Source organism: Neomonachus schauinslandi, chromosome 1 (genome assembly GCF_002201575.2).
Source record: "Neomonachus schauinslandi chromosome 1, ASM220157v2, whole genome shotgun sequence".
NCBI classification, from domain to species: domain Eukaryota; kingdom Metazoa; phylum Chordata; class Mammalia; order Carnivora; family Phocidae; genus Neomonachus; species Neomonachus schauinslandi.
Window position 1 is genome coordinate 198,663,166 of NC_058403.1, and position 14,073 is coordinate 198,677,238.

At 64.4% G+C, this 14,073-nt stretch overlaps 2 protein-coding genes across 8 annotated transcripts in view; both read right to left on the bottom strand.

Annotated features, from left to right (window-relative positions):
• Nucleotides 1-1,166: 1,166 nt before the first annotated feature.
• On the bottom strand, nucleotides 1,167-4,870 carry LOC110577584 (death domain-containing membrane protein NRADD-like). 4 transcript variants are annotated; one of them, XM_021686961.1, is made up of 5 exons: nucleotides 4,451-4,870; nucleotides 3,145-3,290; nucleotides 2,328-2,511; nucleotides 2,174-2,232; nucleotides 1,167-1,988 (listed from the first exon to the last, which is right to left on the bottom strand). In XM_021686961.1, the coding sequence occupies exons 2-5, from the start codon at nucleotides 3,248-3,250 to the stop codon at nucleotides 1,672-1,674; spliced, it is 666 nt and encodes a 221-aa protein (XP_021542636.1). In that variant the 5' UTR covers nucleotides 3,251-3,290; nucleotides 4,451-4,870; the 3' UTR covers nucleotides 1,167-1,671. The 4 variants fall into 4 exon arrangements, with proteins under 4 accessions (XP_021542636.1, XP_021542634.1, XP_021542637.1 ...); XM_021686959.1 differs by having other exon boundaries at nucleotides 1,167-1,991; nucleotides 2,090-2,232; XM_021686962.1 differs by having other exon boundaries at nucleotides 1,167-1,991; nucleotides 2,090-2,232; nucleotides 3,145-3,287; nucleotides 4,451-4,584.
• Nucleotides 4,871-4,938: 68 nt separating this feature from the next.
• NBEAL2 (neurobeachin like 2) overlaps nucleotides 4,939-14,073 on the bottom strand; it is a 29,174-nt gene continuing 20,039 nt past the window's right edge. For 3 of the 4 annotated variants that reach the window (XM_021686956.1, XM_044921764.1, XM_021686957.1), the window contains 27 exons: nucleotides 13,524-13,702; nucleotides 13,269-13,428; nucleotides 12,902-13,039; nucleotides 12,451-12,810; nucleotides 12,213-12,362; nucleotides 11,969-12,126; nucleotides 11,687-11,811; nucleotides 11,463-11,598; nucleotides 10,798-10,958; nucleotides 10,382-10,698; nucleotides 10,181-10,276; nucleotides 9,704-9,828; nucleotides 9,478-9,618; nucleotides 9,144-9,274; nucleotides 8,922-9,031; nucleotides 8,686-8,803; nucleotides 8,485-8,582; nucleotides 8,297-8,413; nucleotides 7,606-7,695; nucleotides 7,410-7,519; nucleotides 7,061-7,233; nucleotides 6,867-6,961; nucleotides 6,539-6,655; nucleotides 6,277-6,435; nucleotides 6,052-6,200; nucleotides 5,551-5,686; nucleotides 4,939-5,430 (listed from right to left, as the gene is read on the bottom strand). In XM_021686956.1, coding sequence (XP_021542631.1) covers nucleotides 5,329-5,430; nucleotides 5,551-5,686; nucleotides 6,052-6,200; nucleotides 6,277-6,435; nucleotides 6,539-6,655; nucleotides 6,867-6,961; nucleotides 7,061-7,233; nucleotides 7,410-7,519; nucleotides 7,606-7,695; nucleotides 8,297-8,413; nucleotides 8,485-8,582; nucleotides 8,686-8,803; nucleotides 8,922-9,031; nucleotides 9,144-9,274; nucleotides 9,478-9,618; nucleotides 9,704-9,828; nucleotides 10,181-10,276; nucleotides 10,382-10,698; nucleotides 10,798-10,958; nucleotides 11,463-11,598; nucleotides 11,687-11,811; nucleotides 11,969-12,126; nucleotides 12,213-12,362; nucleotides 12,451-12,810; nucleotides 12,902-13,039; nucleotides 13,269-13,428; nucleotides 13,524-13,702 — 3,951 coding nt within the window. In that variant the 3' untranslated portion in view covers nucleotides 4,939-5,328. Of the gene's footprint in view, nucleotides 5,431-5,550; nucleotides 5,687-6,051; nucleotides 6,201-6,276; nucleotides 6,436-6,538; nucleotides 6,656-6,866; nucleotides 6,962-7,060; nucleotides 7,238-7,409; nucleotides 7,520-7,605; nucleotides 7,696-8,296; nucleotides 8,414-8,484; nucleotides 8,583-8,685; nucleotides 8,804-8,921; nucleotides 9,032-9,143; nucleotides 9,275-9,477; nucleotides 9,619-9,703; nucleotides 9,829-10,180; nucleotides 10,277-10,381; nucleotides 10,699-10,797; nucleotides 10,959-11,462; nucleotides 11,599-11,686; nucleotides 11,812-11,968; nucleotides 12,127-12,212; nucleotides 12,363-12,450; nucleotides 12,811-12,901; nucleotides 13,040-13,268; nucleotides 13,429-13,523; nucleotides 13,703-14,073 lie in introns of those variants that run through there. The other variant, XM_021686958.1, reaches the window with a different exon arrangement.

Genomic DNA, 14,073 nt, shown 5'->3' on the forward strand with positions numbered 1-14,073 from the left:
TGGGGTGCGGCCCTGTGCTCTGCTGCTGACAACCAAGTCAAACTCACAGTTTGACCTGAGGCTCCATGTTTCAGATGTTCCAAGGAAATTTAGGTGGCCTTCCATTAAAGGGTGGTGACCAGGGAGCTGTGGAGTTTCAGATAGGACACCTCTGAAAAGGGATTCTATTATCATAGCTCCCTACAGAGTTTTTTTCGAAAACTTTCCCCGTTCCACACACCCCTTGACACCTTCAGAATCCGATCCCTCAGTTGTGACGAGGGGTGCCAGCCGATCCAGAAGCTGTTGGGTGCCCCTCGGCACAGGCTTCCATGTTTGGGGCCAGTCCAGTGCTCCAGAGCCCTGGGGCCGACTCCCCGCCCACGGAGGTGCAAGCTCGCTCCCAAGCGTGCCTGGCTGATTTCATCTGACTGCACGCTGAACCTCTCCTAGGTCATGGCCCAATGGTCGTCTCCGGATGGAGAGAGCCATAAACCTGCCCTTCCTTAAGGACAAGATTTCCAGGGTTAAGCAGCCCCGTAAGATGGTTTCTGAGGAGCAGCAGTCTGATGTTTGGCCCTCCCGGAGCAGCCGATCCTAGTCACGTGTCAGCAGGAGGACAGGAGCGACCCGAGGCCTCCCTGGGCCACCGCTGAATCCCACGACTCTGGAGTTTGGGTGGCCGTGTTGCTCCAGGGGCCCCGACCCTCCTGGGTGCCAGGATGGGGGCCGTTGCTCCTTCCCAGGCGGGGGCCTGTCTGCTGTAGCAACCGCTTCCAAAGGCAGTAACCAGCTTGCCTTCCTCTCCTTCGGGCAGGCAGATACGTGGGGGGCAGGTGGCTTGGTGGCAGCTGTTCTGCCCGCAGCTGCCCCTCGGGTGGGTGGGATGACCTGCTTGCCCTTGGCTTGTGTGGAAGTCACAGAAGCAGCTACGGAAGCGTGGCTGGAACTCCCTCCTGAGTCTGGTAAGGACGGGCTTTGTGAGTCTTTCTTCCTTTTTCTCATCTAGAGCTGACCTGCTTCCCAGGACGTCTGCCTCCAGCCTCCCCTTGATGCTGGTCACAGCAGAAGTCACAAAAACAGCCTCCATCCCAAGGCCCCTCGGTGCCAGTCTGAGAGTGGAAGGGGTGTGGGGGCCTACTGAGTGTGCCATCATCCTGTTACTGGTCTCCAGCTAAGGAGGCTCAAGTTCGGAGAGGGAAACTAGGTCCCTCCCGTGCGCAGCCAGTGAATGGCAGACGCAGGATGCGAAGGCCAGCCGTGCCTCCGGAGCGGGCCGGGCTCCTAGGCTCACGTGCTCCTCTCGCACCCCAGGGACCCTCTCTGCCTCAGCTGCCCCACTGTCCCACAGGCCCAAGGAGTCAGAGGCGGCACAGTAGTCCCAAGTGGCCTTTAATAGGAGATACAAAAGTAGAAAAACCAGTTGAGGCTAAATAAGGGGAGGTGGAGCGGGGAGGAGGAGGGCAGGGCCACTCCTCGCTGCTAAGTCCCCCCACATCCTGGTCCCTGTCCTGGAGGAAGGTAGGGCGAGGGTGGGTGAGCGGTGGCCAGATCTTCTGTGTTCCCTCCGAACAGGGCAGGCGGAGGCCCCCGATGCCGGGAAGCTCAGGAAAGGGAAAGCGTATGTGTGTGCGGGGCCGGGGGGAGGCACCAAAGCAGGTTCCCTGAGAGGCCAGGCTGTGGTGGCCTCACTCACACCACAGAGCAGCCCTCAGCCGGGGCGCCCAGAACCCGGACCACATCATCACGGCCCAGGGAAGCCAGGGCGTCCTCCAGCACCCTGAGGGTGGCACCACTGCCTTCTTTGACAGCCCAGTCCCGCAGTAGGGCGGAGGCTGGCCCCTGGCCCCGGGCCATGATCTCCACGGCGTCAGCCTGGTAGCCCAGGCAGCCTGCCAGGCCCTGCCAGCCCTCGTCAGGTTGGCCTGACGCTTCCAGGAGCCGCTCCACCTCCTCTTGCTGCTGCCGAGGGAGATGAAGGTAGAGCCGGCAGCCAGGTTCAGGATGTGGCCCTGAGGTGGGAGACGTGAGGGGCACAAGAGGGTCAGATGGGCTGGGGGGTATGGCAGAGCTGGGTCTGAAAGTCTTCAGATTGGGGAAGGATGCTCACCCTGGCTGGGGGCACAGGGCTCCCCGCCGCTGGGATTGTCCAGGAAGGCGATGCTGTCCCCATGCCTCTGGTCCCTGTCGAGGGCCCCCAGCTCTGCGGTCCGTGCTTTGGCCAGCTGCTGTCTTTGTTTATGTGAGCGCCAGCTGTGGGGAGCAGGGGGGACCCGCCAAGACAGGGAGCTGGCTGCGAGTCCAGCTGGGGAGGGGTGCGCCACAGGGCAGTGCCCGGGAGTACCTACCACTTGAAGGCCACGTAGGCGAGCAGACCAAGGACCACGGTGGCCAGGAGGGCACAGTAGACGGGAATAATGCTGCCTGAGGCCCCTGGAGGCTCAGGGGGGAATGGGGAGGAGGTATTGGGGGCCAGAGCTCCCCCTACCCATACCCCTTCCCTGTCCCTGTCCTGTACCCTCTGGGCCTTATCTGTAGAGGAAAGGACAAATAGGATCAAGGCCAAGGAATCAAGGCCAGGGTCCCTAACTAGCGGTCACTTAGACTTTGCTGCCAAAAAGGTTTGAACCAACAGTCCCTACACCTCACAGAATCAAAAATTCGTACCACGGCATCAGGATTGGCATCCTTACCCACCCTCAACTCCCACAGCCTCCTCTCTGCTCACCACTCTTGGACACCTAGCCCTTCCTGGGGGTACCCTCCTCCCAGGTGTTCCGACGTCTGCTCTTGCTGTTTGACCTCCAGCTGGCAGGCATCGCCTACTCCGGGAAGGCTTCCTTGATCTCTTCCAGTCTCTCCCTTTTCTGGCTCCTGCTGTACCTCCCCTGTCTACTGGGGCATTACCCTGTGTGTCCTGTCTCCCCCACCACCTCTGGACCCCCACGGGGGCCTCTGCACACGAGACCTTGTGAAGTTTTGCAAAATAAAGCTGAGCTCGAAGGCAAGTGGATGCTGCTGCTCGCTTCTGCCTGGAGGCCAGTTAACTCCACAATCCAGTGCAGGCAGGGCGGAGGGAACGGGGGACTCCAGAGCTTGTGACTGGACTTGTGTGTGACCGACCCACCTACCCAGTGCCCAACATCTGGATCCAAAGGCACTTACCCACATGGACCATGCCTTCCCTGTGGCTGGAGTTGTGAAGCATGGCTCTGCCCGCTAGCAGTGCTCCCAGGGACTGCATCTCTTGGAGAAGGGGTTGGAGTGTCATGGCAACACTCAGGCAAGGGAGCTGGGAGACTTCTTCTCTGCTATGTGTAGCGAGATGGGGGATTTTCTTCAGGCCAGATGTCGGGAGTCCCTTAGTGTAGTCTGTCCCCCTCTCCTGGCTCCATCCTGATTCACTCCAGGGCTGGTTACCCTCCCCCCCCCACTTCCCCACTCACCAACCTGGACCAGTTTCCTCCTGTGTCAGATGGGGTGGGGTTGACAGAGCTAGTCCCCACGGGCCAAAGCTGGAGGAGCCAGGGTGCAGGTCAGGATGGAGGGGAGCAGGTTGGAAACCTTAGCAACCCCTGGCGTGAGTCCAGGGATGGCACAGGAGGACCAAAGAGACTCCCATCCCCACCTCAGTCAGAGGCAGGCCAGAGACTTGCTGGGGGGGGGGAGCTCCCCCAGACTTCTCTGCCTGAGCCCAGGGAACCCAACACCCTAAGCCCCGAAGGCAGGGCTTCCTGTGACTATAGCCCCACTCCCTCCTGCCCAGAAATGGGACAGGAGGGTTCCGTGGTGGGTTCAGCAAGGGCAGAGAGTATATGGGCCCAGAGGCCCCCTGGTCCTTTCTCACCTGGGAATTCAGATGGCCTGGAGGCCAGAAACCTAAAGGACAGGACTACTTAGTCCCAGGACCCATCTGGACCTACAGGGCTGATCCTGCTGGGACCCACTTCCTAAGGCCTGGGTAAGAGAAGCCTCATCTTGGCTGCGAATAGATCTTGCCCGGAAAAGGCACAGAAAAGAAATCTGGGGGCAGGCCCTCCAGCTCCCCATCTACCACCACATCCGGCCTGGTCTCCAAACTCACTTCCCTGCCCAGTCAGCAACTGGGTCTGGGACAGAGACTGCCGTGGCCCTTGCACATTTGTGTCACCATATAAGGGGCCCTTCCCGGACCCTGGTTGGCAGGTGGGCCTGTGACCAACGCGTCTAGCCACGCCAGGGCTGTGTCTGCCGGACCCACCCCGAGCTGCTGCGGGGCTGGAGCTTCTACCTCCCCACCCTCACTCCTGCCCGCCCCCCCCCGCCCGCGTCTCCGGGCCACAAAACACGTCCATGCATGCCAACACGGACGCCGGCACCACGACGGCCGACACCCGCAGGATCGCGGGCCTCGAGGTGGGGGACAGAAAAGCAGCCCTCGGCTCTCTCAGTCCAGGAAGACTCGGAGCTCTGTCCCCAACCCCCTTCTGACCTGCGGCGGCCGCCCCTCCGCGGCTCCCAGGATCCAGGCCTGGCTGGCGGGACTCGGGCCTCTGCGCCGCCAGGCTCCCGTGGGCCAGCCGGGAAGGCTGCGTGCAGTCCCTGGGGAAGCCAGCTCCGCCGAGGCGCGGGGCTGGGCGGGGCGGGCGGTCCCGGGAGTCAGCCAGAGCGCCCACGGAGGAGCGGCCTAGGCCGGAGCGCGGGGGCGCGCGGGGGCGCGGCCGGCGGCGGCCCCGCCCCGCGCAGGGACGCGCACACGTGCGGAGGTGTCGCGAGGGCGGGCTGAGGCCGAGAGAACCACCCGCCGGAGAGGATCGGCGGGCGGGGTCCCCGGAGACAGGGGCGGCGCGGCTGGGGAAACTGAGGCCACGCGGAGGGGGCGAGACGCCTGGAGGGCTACTGGGCCAGGGGAACGCGAGCCCGGGACGGTGGCCTGGGCCGGCGGAGACGCCGCGCGCACGCATACTCGGAGGCGAAACGTCTACAAAACTAGGCCAGGTTTATTGCCGAGAGTGGTAGAGCGGGGGGCCGCCTTTAGAGATTAAGGCCACAGCCCGGCCCCCGTGCTCCGACGGGACGCGGGGTTTGGGAGCCTGGGCTCCCGCCCCACACTGTGCAAAAAGTGCTGTGCGGCCGCTGAGGCCAGTGCCAGACTCCGGGCGGCCCCTCTGCCGGCGAGGGGCGGGGCTTCCTGGAGTGAACCGCCCACCAATCCCTGAGCTGGGCGGGGGTGGGGTCCCGCCCACCCCCGGAGCCGGGCCGACGGCCGCGGCGTGGTCTCCTCCTCCGGATTCCCGCCGACTCCTGGGCGGGGCCTCCAAGGGCGGAGGCCGCTGGGGGAGGAGCCTGCGCGGTGGGGCGGGGCGGCTGTCAGCGCGCCTCTCCAGGGTTGTACTCTGTCTCCCCGGAGGACACCTGTGAGATGCGCCTGGAGGATCGCCACAGCTTCCGCGCGAACTGGCTGCTGCGCGCCTGGGGTGGGGGGAGGAGGGGAGGAGTAGGATTGGTGGGGGGGAGGAGTAGGATTGGGGAGAGGTGGGCCAGGACCGTCGCTCCCCACCCTGATCGGGCCCACCCTGCCCTCATCCTCACCTCAGAGGGCTGCCCCGCGCCCACCACGATAAGCTTGCCGTCCTCCAGGCCCACGAGCACGTGGCTGCGCTCCTTGGTCACAGCCACGCTGCGGATGGGCACCTTCATGGGTAGGGGAGGCGCAGCCGGAAGCAGTCTGCAGGGAGGGAGGGATATAGCTGAACTCTCAGCTGCAAGGGAGCTTTGTGTCTTCATTCTCCCGTGTACCCTCTCTGTCGCATTTGAAGGGATGGCTCAACTGAAACCCTAATACATAAAGGGATCTTTCACAAGTGTGTGGCTAAGGGAGGCCCAGGGCAAGATCAACCCCCGGGGGGGGGGGGGACAGGAGATGGGCCCTGAAGAATGTGCCTATGGACATGTAAAGGGGCTATGGGGATGCCCGCCGTTGTGCGGGGGGCGGGGAGACGGAGAGGGGGCTGGGAGGCTAGCACCTTTTAGTATCCTCTGCCAAGGACTATAACCCTGCAGGTCCATGAACTCAGGAAGAGTAGAACTCACTTGTTCAGGTGGAGGATGTGCAGGGCACACTGGGCGGTGCCCAGCAGAACGAAGTCCTCCATCACCGCCAGGGCTGTGGGCTGCTCTACCAGGGGCAGTGAAGCCCGTAACTTCCCATTCACGGAGTACAGGTGCAAGGAGTAGGTGACCTGGAAGAAGCAAGAGGTGTCAGCAAGGACAGAATCCCAACTACCCCATTCTTGGCTGAGCACCCCTTTTCCATACCTGAGCCCCCACACGCTCCCACGCCGAGCTCTGCACCACAATCTGGCCCTCAGACCCCAGCGCCAGATGGGACACAGGTCCGGGTAACGTGGCCCCCGGGGGCTGTAGTGCTGCCACAAATTGGCCACGGCGTATGGTGTGGATGATCACAGTTCCATCCTAAAGGAAGGCGGCTTAGGGTTCTTCTGGGCCCGGGTCTCTAATCTGCAGGGGCATTGCCTAGCTAACTTGGCCTCCCCTGGGCACAGGCACCCCCACATACCTCAGATCCAGATACAGCCATGTCGAGCTCCGTGCTGATGGCCACACAGCTCACTGCAGCCTCATGCCCATATAGCACCTGCACGGGCTTTGATGCCAGTCCCACCGAGAGACCACCCTGTGGGGAGCCAGGGCTGGCTCAGGACTGGGGACACCTCACTACCCTGGCCCCTGAGAAGGCTGAGGCTCAGGAGAGTGATGGCCTTGTCCAGAGCCAGAGCGCTGGAGGGTGGTGGAGCCCCAGCCTTGCTCACAGTGGCAGAGAGAAGGGGTGGATGGGCTGCAGGCGTGGACTATGGGGGCCCCACGGGGCTGCCCACCCAGCACACCTCCTGCAGGAGCCGCCACACCATGCACGTGGTGTCCCGGGAGCCCGAGATGAGGTAGATGCCACAGGTGTCCAGTGCTAGGCAGGTCACTACATCTGCACGGGGAGGGGAGGGTGCAAGCGGAACACAGCGGTCACCCCCTCCCTGGCCCGCTACCCCGACCCGCGCCACCCCAGCTCCCAGGCTGCACATACCAAGGTGGCGGTTGAGCTGTTTCAGCAGCTTGCCCCGCGGTAGTGCGGTCACTCGCAGGCTGCCATCCCAATGGCCACCACTGAACAGCAGCTTTCCGTCGGGGGCCACTGCCAGGGCCTGTCCACTCACGCCACGGTCCGGCACCCACGGGCCGCTCAGCAGTCGTTGCATCCTGACTCGGATGGGGGGGGCGGTGGGGACAGGTGAGGCCAGGCCAACAAAGAAGACCCGGGCCCTCAGAGGCCTTGGCCAGACCCTGCCGCTGGCCCACACCCTGACTGGGTGGGGCGACAACTCGGGGGTGCAGGGTATTTAGAGCCCACCCCTGCCCACCTCCCTCCGTCCTACTTGGGGTTGCCCATGGTGGCGTCTTTGCTGAAGCTGAAGTAGTTGTTTATGTTCCGGTCGTAGGGCAGCCAGCTGTGGATGCCCAGCAGCCCACTGGCACTCACGGTCACCTGTGGGCCAGAGAGGGCAGGGGTGGGTGTGGGGCGGAAGTCCGAGCAGGGGCGGAGCTGAGCCGGGCGCTGCGCGGGGCACTTACCAACAGGTCTGAGGAGCCCTGGATGGTGAAGGAGTGGGACTGCCGGTGGGGGACCAGGGCCAGCACCAAGGGCACGCCATCACTGATGACCTGCAGAGCAGAGCTCAGCCGGGGACCGCACTCCCCTGCCTACCACCTGGGGCACCGTTCTTTCCTCTCCTCCCAGCCCCCAGTGCTCACAGACTAGGGGTCACAGAGGCAGAGGTCCCTCTGCGACACGGTCAGGAGAGCTCAGCGCGCCTTCAGGAGGGCATCCCCGAAAGTGAGGGAGTGAGAAGCTGGGATGGACAAGGCCACTCTCTCAGCCTCAAGCTTGGTCTTGACCTTGGGCCTCCCACCCTCTGACTTCACATCCCCCCAGCCTGCCGGCAGGACAGGAGGGGTCACTAAAAACGTCAGGCCTGGGGGGCCCTCTCAGGGGAACAGGAACATGAGGGAAATTATCCAAGGCCACATTGCCTTCCTTCCTTAGGGTCTCCCTAAGGTTTTCAGAGATGGTTAGGGGGGTCAACAACTTGTCCTGGCCTCAGTGAAGAAGGTACCCCACCCCCACTCCCGTTACCTCTTTTTCAAAGATGTCTAACATCAGTGACCTTGATTTAGGTCTCCCATCTGCCCCAAGAGGTTGGTAAGGACAGTGAGGTTAAGCCCATTTCACAGAGCAGGAAGATGAAGCCCTGCCTCTGCTCACCTCCGCAAAGAAGGCCTTGAGCTGGTCCAGGTGCTGGAAGATGCTAGGTGAGTTAGTGTCCAGACGCACAAGGCGTTGGGCTGCTTCCTCGGCGGAGAGCCGAGGTGGATGTGGCTCCTGTGGACAAGCGGCTGGTCAGCACCACAGCCTGGGCATCCCTGACCCATGATCCTCCGAGCTGACCTTACCTTCAGCAGCTGACAGGGGGTCTGCCCAAAATTACTGATAATGCCCTCCAGAGCCTTCCGTTCCCGCTCGTCCACCACGTGGTCCAGGTCCACGGCCCCTGGGCAAGGCAGGCAGAGTGGTCAGGACTTGCCCCGTGCCCTCTGCACTCTGCCCTCCTTCGCGGTGGCCCAGCCCCCACGGGAGTCCAGGGCACTGCCCACCTTCATAGGTGCAATAATAGAAGACGTTGAGCGCCTCCTCCGCGGCCGGTCCCCGCTGCTTGTAGCCAAAGATGAGGTCAATCCACTCGTGCAGGTGGGCAGACACATACTCGGACTCCTGGGGATGGGGAGGTGCCAGTCAGTCCAGGGACGGCCGACCCCCCCACCCCCACCCCGCCGCCCCCAACCCTGTCCCTCAACCCTGGCCGTCCGCCTGTCCGTGTTCAGCTCCTCACCAGAGCCTGGCGGTGCTGCTGGATGAAGTCCTCGGGGGAGCTGGCCCACGGCGGCAGCACCACGTTGTCCACCTTCTCGTTGGTCAGCTGGAGGCAGCCCAGGTCAAAGCCTGGCCCGGAGGACGGGGTGAGCGGTCTCGCTGTAGCTTCACCCATATCCCTGGCCAGGCCCGGCCTGTGCGCTCTGCCCCAGGGGCCCCCCAGCCCCACTCCAGCTCCTACCGTTCTGGTTCTCCAGGAAGTCGGGGAAGTAGAAGAACTCGGGGATGAGCTCCTTCACATCGGCAGGGCTCTCCAGGCGGGCCTGCCAGGCTGCCGCCACGGAGTGGAACTGCCGGTCGGAGCAGTCAAAGCTGGGGGAGGGGCACAGGCCGCAGTGAGGGGGGCGGGGAACGGGGACGAGGAAGGAGAGCTGCAGCTGGGGGCTAGAAGGGGGCTGGAAGAGAGCTGAAGGGCCCGGGATGCCCGGACGACCTTGCCTCTTCCCCTCATCTGCAGCAACGCACCCTCAGCCCTGCCATCTGCCAGCCCCCCCCGCCCCCGCCCGGGGCCGCACCGGCCACTCTGCAGCTGGACGTGCAGGGAGGTGAAGGGTTCCACGCGGATGAGGTAGTGCATCACGCCTGCTGCGTTGGAATAGTGGGTGCCATAGTGGAACTTGTCGATGGTGCCCGCTGGGTCCTCGAAGCTCTCGTACCTGGAGCCACAGTTGGAGGGGAGTCAGCAGAAGCCCTGCCCTCGCCCATCCCAACCCCCAAGCCCGGCCTCGCCCACACGCTCACTTCTCCCTCACGAGCTGGGCATGCTTGGGGTTCACCACACCGATGGGCTTGGACAGGTCCCGGAAGACGGCCGGGTTGCTGAGGTCCAAAGTTGGGGACACGTAGTCCTGCAGGACCCAGGGGAACTGGCCGCCCACCCAGGGAAGGAGCTGCATGAGGGTCCTGATGGCCTACCTGCCCAGCCTGCCCTGCCCTCACCCTCAGGAAGATGGGCAGAGCCCGCAGGGTGGGGGGCACCGCACCAGTTGGAGGGACCAGGGGGAAGCAGGCCAGAACAGGATTCCCTTCAGGGGGAAGGGGGGTAGGGCTGGGGGTGGGGGGGTGGAGGTGGGTAGGGGCAGGGAACAGAGGCCAGGTGTCAGGCAGCACCCATCCGGGCCAGGCTTAGGACTTGGCCCACCGTCAGCGCCCACACTGGGCTGAACCAGGGCCTGCAGAGCAGAGGGGCAGGGGTGGAGGTAAGCAGTGGACCCTCACCACAGGGTACTGAGACAGGTCGTTGTAGGTCCGCCCCGCAATGGTGTTGAGCTGCATCAAGTACTCAAAGTTGGAGATCTCACGCTGGACCCATTTCTGGGGGGCAGGGGCAGGCAAGAGGTGAGTCAGCTGGGCTGCCCAGCACTCCTGCCAACCACAGGGCCCTGGCCTTGCCCGCCCCCCACCCTCGAGGTCTCTCACCTGGGTGAGGCCAGAGGCACGCAGCATCTCCTGGGGGGAGCGGCTGCTTAGGTAGCCTTGGCTCGGGGGTCGGAGGCGCAGGAGCAACGAGTAAGCCTGGTTCCGCACCTGGGTGTGGGGTGGGATGGGGCAGGGCTGGGGCCTGGGGGCCTGGTAAGGAGACGAGGCTACGGTCCCGCCCACTTTGCACGGGAAGTTGAGGAAGTAGTTGGCCTGATCAATGAAGAAGAGCTCGAGCGCTGAGCGGCGCAGGTTGAAGCGGCGCAGGTGGACCTCGCGCAGCTGGGCGAGTGGGCGCCGGAAGTCGTGGCCGATGCCTGTGCCGACGGACATTGGGTGCAGCAGTCACTCACCCCGGCCCCACCAGACCCCAGCCATGCCCTACCGTCCTTCTAGGCAGCCCGAGGAGGACGCACCCTCCTCCGTTTCCACGCGCTCGGCACTGCCATCGTAGAAGTACACGTGCTGGGTGGTGATCTCCAGCAGCCCTGGGATCACAGCCACCACCGTGACGAGCTGGCACTCCGCAGAAAGCACCAGCTTCTCATGCTGCTCGTCCAGTTCCACCGCCTGCATCCTGGGGGCCGGCACCCACTTCAGGCTCAAGGCTCTGGGACTCCCTTCCGGATAAGCCCAAGAACCACACTCTCCAAGCACATCAAGTCGCGGGGTACAGACTCTCGTGCTTCGCAGAGGAGAGGGAGGAACTGCCCAGGCTCCAGTGCCCACGGACCCCCGGTCCCCAGCCCCAAACCTGGGCCTCCGAATGTCTTGCCAGGACACCAACTCCTACCCCTGGCTTCCCTTTTTCAGCCCCTGCCCACTCCCTTGGGCCCCCATGCTTGGTCTAGTTTGTGTTTCTCAGTCCTGCCCTGGGGTGCCTCGTCGTGAAAGAGCCACGGCCGATTCTGCTGGACAGCTCTCCCCACCCACCCACCCGACTCTGGACAGTCCCTTCAGGGTGTTCAGCCCCGTAACCGAAGAGGAAGTGGCTCAGGAATCAGTCCCACAGGAGGCATGCGCGCATCAGAGTAGAGCCCTGCTCCGCACTCCTGGTCCGCGCTCTTGCAGCCCCACTCACGCTTTCTCCAGCGCAGCCAGCTCGTCTTCGCCCAGCTGGTCTTCCTGCAGCTCCTCTGGTAGGGTACTGACTTTGGCCTCCTTGGTCACTGCCAGAGGCAGCGAGGCCTCCTCCGTAGGGGTCAGGGGGGCCTCACCTGCAGGGGGCCCCGGGGTGCTCAGCCAGAGCTGGGCAAGGCAGGGCTAGGGGGTTGGGCAGATCCCGCTCCGGACACCCTCTCTCACCCAGGTTGTCGCGCAGGGCGCTCGCTTCCAGGTGAGGGTTGAAGTGATGGTTGGGCACTAGCTTCAGACGCATGCGTGAGTATGTCTCGGCACTGGACAGCTTCCAGCGTGGAACAGGTGGGTCCCTGCGGATACGTCCGGGACGGTGGGCACGGGTGGGCACGGGCGTCTGCAGAAGTCCGCATTCCTCCCCGGCCTCGCCCCAAACCCTGTCTGGTGGTCCAGGTCCCTCCAGCCCTCCCAGGCCCCGCCCCCACCGGCCTCCGCCCGAGCCCCGCCCACCTCAGGGCCCAGGCCCCACAGGGGCTGGAGAGCTGACGCCACAGCGCCCCCCAGTGCAGGAGGGCGGTGGAGTGCTGCGCCGCCTGCTGCTTCAGGGCCGCCGCGTAGCGCAGCCCTTCCAGGCGCCCCCGCCTCTGCGCAGGTTCCAGCACCAGGTCCTGCGGGGGTGAGGGAATGGGTCAGTCCCGCCCGTGGCTGGGCGCAGGGGTGGGGCGGCTCCGCCCCCTGGCCCCGGGCTGCACACCTGGAAGGCCCGCCGGCTGTGTGCCCGCTCCCGCTGGCGCCGCTGTCCGCTACTCATGAGCGTGTCGTAGCAGGCATTCCAGAAGCCCGACATGAGGTCGTGGCTCTTCGCGTAGGTGTCCATCTCGAACTGCGACATGGTGGGCTGCACCTGGAGGATTGGGCAGGGAGAGGAGATCAGCGCTGGATGCAGGCCCGGGGGCCCCCATTTCTCCTCCCGCGCCCGCACCTCCAGGCACCTGCTTGTCGATGAAGTGGCGCCATTCAGGTGTGGCACAGAAGGCCTGGAAGTCCTCGAAGAAGGTGGGGCTGCCGTTGGTGGGCGGCAGGGAAGGCAGTCCCCACTGGAGTCCCAGCGGCCCGTAGGCACGGTCGAGCAGGGTGCGCACCAGGGGCACCAGCCACGAGCAGCGTTCCGCGGCTACAGCGGCTGCATTTGGGGGCTCCCTGTCCTCCGTGGTGGTTTTTGATGGGGAGGTGTTCAGCGCACGCGCCAGCGCCGCCTCCAGCTTGGAGAGCACATAGCAGGCCTCCTCCCGTCGCATGGGCACTGCGGTCTGCAGCAGCGAGTGCAGCTTCACGTAGGCCTGGGCGTGCAGCTGGGGGCGGGAGGGGGTGTGGGTGGCGTCCAGCCACTCCCCAGACTCCCCACGCCTGCCCCTGCTGGACCCGAACCCACCCCGGGCTCACCTGTGGGTCCTCCAGCAGGATGTAGCCAAGCACGAGGCGCAGGCCAATCTGGGCCATCTCACGGAGATCCGCGGTGCCGTTGGCCAGGTGTGGCCAGGCTCCCAGACGGTCAAGCAGACTGCACACCCCTTCAAAGAGCTGCAGCGCCACATAACCCAGGCAGCCATCATCAGAGGAGGCCAGCAGCCCATGGGGAAGGAGCAAGGTAAGGTTTAGTCTGGGGGCCAGGTGGGGTTTGCACACACAGACACCATTCTGATGCACCCACGAGTGCGCCCGTGCACTCGTCCACCTCCCGGACCGGACGCCCGCGGGCTCACGGAGACACGCGGACTCCTGCGGCTCACGGGCCTCGGAGCTACCGCACCTTCTCACTCCACAGGTCCTGGTTACCGTGGCCCTCCGCACACAGGAAGTCCTGCAGCAGGCGCAGAAGCCAGAGCGCCTGCTGGGTGAGGCTGGCCAGGACCCCGACGGGGGCCTCTTTGATGTCGGTCAGGGCTGACTCCAGCATCATCTCCAGGAGGCTGGGGATGGATGAGGGACTCGGGGGTCTGTCCGACTGCCTTCTTCACCCTTAGGCTTCCCGGAGGCCCCTCACCCTCCCAAGTGGCCTCCTCACCTGCGCTTGATGCAGTCCGGTGGGCGCACAAGTGTGGCTGAGGCCCCCAGCTGGGTGAGCACTGAGAAGACCTGGCCGCGCTCCCGCCAGGCAGCCTCATCGCTGCCTTCCACACCGCGCCACGTTACCGAGAACAGCACATTGGTGAGCAGGTTGCACAGTTCCTCCTCAGAGGTTTGCTGTGGGCACAGGTGGGGGGTGGGGGCGGGGGAGGGAGAGAGGGAATTGCAGACTCTCCCTCTATCCCCGCTGAGCACCCCTTGCCGACCGCTACCGGGTGTCCCTACCAGGAGGGACAGCATTCAGCCAACAGACAGCCTGGGGCCTGGAAGAATGGTGTAGGGGCCTTAGCCACCGCCTGAATTCCAGGGAGGATCCTGGGGTTCCTCAGGGGTTCACAAAATTACCCCACAGTTCTCACAGGCCCCAAAAAACTGTCCTGGAATTCTCTGGAAGAATGCCACAGTATAAGCAAAAACCCATCCCCAAACCCGGAAACACAAGGCAGAGCCCTTAGAGCGACGCTGCCCATGGGCCCTGTAAAGTCTCT